The sequence below is a fragment of the Protopterus annectens genome, chromosome 3.part1, assembly GCF_019279795.1.
Source record: "Protopterus annectens isolate FY-2018-M chromosome 3.part1, PAN1.0, whole genome shotgun sequence".
Taxonomy (NCBI): domain Eukaryota; kingdom Metazoa; phylum Chordata; order Ceratodontiformes; family Protopteridae; genus Protopterus; species Protopterus annectens.
In genome coordinates this window covers 1,827,010,117-1,827,013,843 of record NC_056732.1, presented here as the reverse complement: position 1 = coordinate 1,827,013,843, position 3,727 = coordinate 1,827,010,117, and the positions used below count along the sequence as shown (strand labels likewise).

Here is a 3,727-nt window from a genome sequence, read left to right as displayed (position 1 = left end):
TTACTCCACAGCATTGACTGTGTCAGTGTTGCCACAGTTTCCTGTTTCTTACTTTGCAACTCCGACTGAACTTTTTTACTGGTTTCCTTTGGAAGGCTCCAAAGTATCTTCATATGGCAACTGTTCAGATGTTTCCTACTCCACTGGTTTCTCCTTAATTTGGAGATCCATTGCTCTATCCTGCTATGATGTTATCAGAGTTAGATTTTCTAAACTAAATCCTTCACTTTGCAGGCAATCCATAACCTCAGTTTCGGTTTCTTTAACATCTCCATTACTAATTCTGTTTCTGCTTTTCCTTTTTGTTTTGTTATTTTTTGTGTGGTAAAATTTTCCATATCCAGATGCCTTTGCCTGTATTTCTCTTCAAACATGTTTGGTTGGTGTGGCTCTTTTTGTACTGATTAGCTTTGCTTTCTCTTTTGCATAAATACTGCACTATATTAGATCTCTTTTTCTTTCCCATGTCCATATTTTTTCTTCAGATGTCTCCTTCTCCTCCTGTTTCTCCTTACTTGGGGGACTTGCTGTTCCATGATACTGCGATATAACCTGTGTTAGACTTTCTGCACTAAGTCCTTCACCTCACAGGTATTCCCTAATTTCAGTTTCTATTTGTTTAACTTCTGCTTTACTATTCTTCTGTTCGATGTTTCCTCTTTGTGATCTTATTTTTTGTATTGTGAAATTTTCCATATCTGGAACCCTGTGCCTGTATTTCTCTTTGAATATCTTTGGGGCTGCTTGTTTGTATTGATTAATTATACTGTATCAGATCTCTCCATATTTCCCATGTCCGTATTTCATTTTTTATACCTTTCTAAAAATCTGTAGATTTTGTTCTTTATATTTCCAGACTTCTTCAGTCAGTTCTTTTTCCAAACAGCCGAAGGTTTCTTGGTCTATATAATGTTTTTCATAAATCTGTTGTATTAATGAACACAAATTTTTATTTGAAGCTTCTGGCAGCTTTTCTTGTGCAAGTAGTTTTATTTCCTCTAGTTTCTCTCTTAATCTTCTTGTATATCTTCTGTCTGGACATTCTGGGTTTCTTGCAGAATAGTAACAATATACAATTTCTTATCCTCAACAATCCACCCTATCATCTTTATGGCTCTTTTTTGGCCTGTCAGTTTTTGTGATTTCTGTGGACTACTACTTCCTTCTACAAAAAGGGGGCCAGCCTCCAGTGTGGCTAATCTGATGCCATGCTAGGTTTCTCTCATCTGTAAAAGCTAGTCACATGTGGCACATTTATAAGGTTATTGACCAGTATGCACTAAATTATGTTTTACCAAATTCATTTTCTGCACAAAGCTCTTGTCACACACGGTGCATTTATAGGGTTTCTGACCCGTGTGAACATGCTGGTGTTGTATCATGTTGCCTTTCTGTGCAAAACCCTTACCACAAAAAGCACACTTGTATGGTTTGTGTTCAGTGTGAATATACTGATGTGTTATCATACGTTCTTTCAGTGTAAAACTCTTGTCACATATGTCACATTTATAGGGTTTCTGTCCAGTGTGGATGCTCTGGTGCAGAGTCAGAGTTTTCTTGTATACAAAACCTTTGTCACATGTAACGCATTTATATGGTTTCTTTTCAGCATGGATACTCTGATGCACTGTTAAATTTCTCTTGCGAGTAAAACTTTTTTCACATGTGGCACATTTATATGGTTTCTGTCCAGTGTGGATGCTCTGGTGACTTAACAGAGTGACTCTGTGCCTAAAACTCTTGTCACACATATTGCATTTGTGGGGATTCTGGCCAGTATGAATATTGTGATGTCGTTGCATGCTAGCTTTTTCAGTAAAACCCTTACCACACGTGACACATTTATATGGCTTCTGCCCTGTATGAATGCCTTGGTGATTTAACATAGTGACTTTGTATCTAAAACTTTTATCACATGTAATACATTTATAGGGTTTCTGCCTTTGTTTAATTTCTTCAAGGTGTTTAGGTTGAACAGCTTGAGAGATCACACACTGAATATTTTGATGTTTTACCATGCTAGTCTTGTCTGTACAACTCTTATCACGTGTGGCACATTTATAAGGCTGTTGACCAATATGGACTAAATTATGTTTTACCAAATTTATTTTCTGCACAAAGCTTTTGTCACACACGGTGCACTTATAGGGTTTCTGACCTGTGTGAACATGCTGATGTTGTAACATGTTACTTTTCTGTGCAAAACTCTTATCACAAAAAGGGCACTTGTATGGTTTATGTTCACTGTGAATATACTGATGTGTTATCATGCGCCCTTTCAGTGTAAAGCTCTTGTCACATATGTCACATTTATAGGGTTTCTGTCCAGTGTGGATGCTCTCATGCAGCATCAAAGTTCTCTTATGTGAAAACTCCTTATCACATGTAGCGCATTTATAGGGTTTTCGCCCAGTATGGACTACCTGATGCGCTACCAGGCTTCTCTTATCAGTAAAAGATTTGCCACATATGGTACATGTAATTGGTTTCTTCTTTCCCCATCTATCCTGAATTTTTTGATGCTCTGCTAAACTGTTTTTACCTAGAAGATGCTTGTTGTGAATGGCGCCTTTACATGTTTTTTTGCTGTTGATTGTTTCTGTGTGTCGCCCCTTGGTGATCTTTTGCCTTTTCCTGCTATGAATAAACTGATCATTACTCTGCTTGAATGCGCCACTTTCTTTAAAACCGTCACATGGCTTTTCCCTTCCATGAGTTTCTAGATCTGCTTCCTTCCTGATAAACCCATTCCTTTTCACATGGTTATGGAGTTTTTTTCCAGTCTGCATCAGGTCATTTTGTCCCGTGACTGACAAATTGCATGACAAACCTTTATCATATTCAGAATGAAGATATTTCCCACGGGATGACTGCTGACTTTGAATTTCACTGAAATCAACATTCCTGCAGACTTGAAATAAAAAATATAGTGTTAAAACACTGATCCAGAATGAAGATGTACCTTCTTACATAAAATGTTACAACAAACTGTATGTCAGTAGATACTCCTGCAATCCTTTGGAAACTAATCATAAATTTAGTTTAATAATGTGCAACCAATAATACATAACAGCATTTATCTAATCCATTTAAATGTATCTGCATAAAGACTTGTCCTTCTGCATCTTTGGATGACCCAACAAAAAGATCTTACACACGCCACGGCTTTATTTCAATCATTTCCATAAAACACAATAATTCCTTGTAGAAAACGTCAGGCTCAATTAAAGTTGTCATATTAGTTTTCTTAACAAGTTATTCTCTTCCACTGAATGTTCAACAGCATCCCAAGCTCATAACTGTCAAAATAAAAAAACAACGCTACTAGTACAAATTTCAGAAGTAACCATTCTTAAATCCAATGTACTGCCTCACAGTGGCTTTATGCATGTGAGACTCAGACAGACTACAGAAAGGACATACTCTCTACTGTTAAAATAAAATATAATTAATTTGCAATGAAATATTCTGAAACAATAATGCATCAAAATGGATTACAGGTTTTAATTTAAAGCAAGTTTACAAATGCATTTACCTTGTTGCTGAAATAACAGAGCAAAGTATATCTTTTTAATGTAGCTGCCACTAAATACAAAGAAAATTAGTTATGTCTGAAACTCAAGTTTCTGGAATAGTTACACAGGTATATTCAAAGGTACAGATGCAAAGTCTGAAATGTAATGAGAATTGTAAAAGTCAGCTTTTTATATAAAAGTGCTATAGACAT

The 3,727-nt window shown here is 36.1% G+C and overlaps 1 protein-coding gene across 1 annotated transcript; it reads right to left on the bottom strand.

Annotated features, from left to right (window-relative positions):
- Window positions 1-1,262: 1,262 nt before the first annotated feature.
- LOC122797891 (gastrula zinc finger protein XlCGF26.1-like) lies at window positions 1,263-2,789 on the bottom strand. The gene has a single exon (XM_044066410.1). It carries the CDS (start codon window positions 2,787-2,789, stop codon window positions 1,263-1,265), a length of 1,527 nt encoding a protein of 508 aa, XP_043922345.1.
- Window positions 2,790-3,727: the final 938 nt, after the last annotated feature.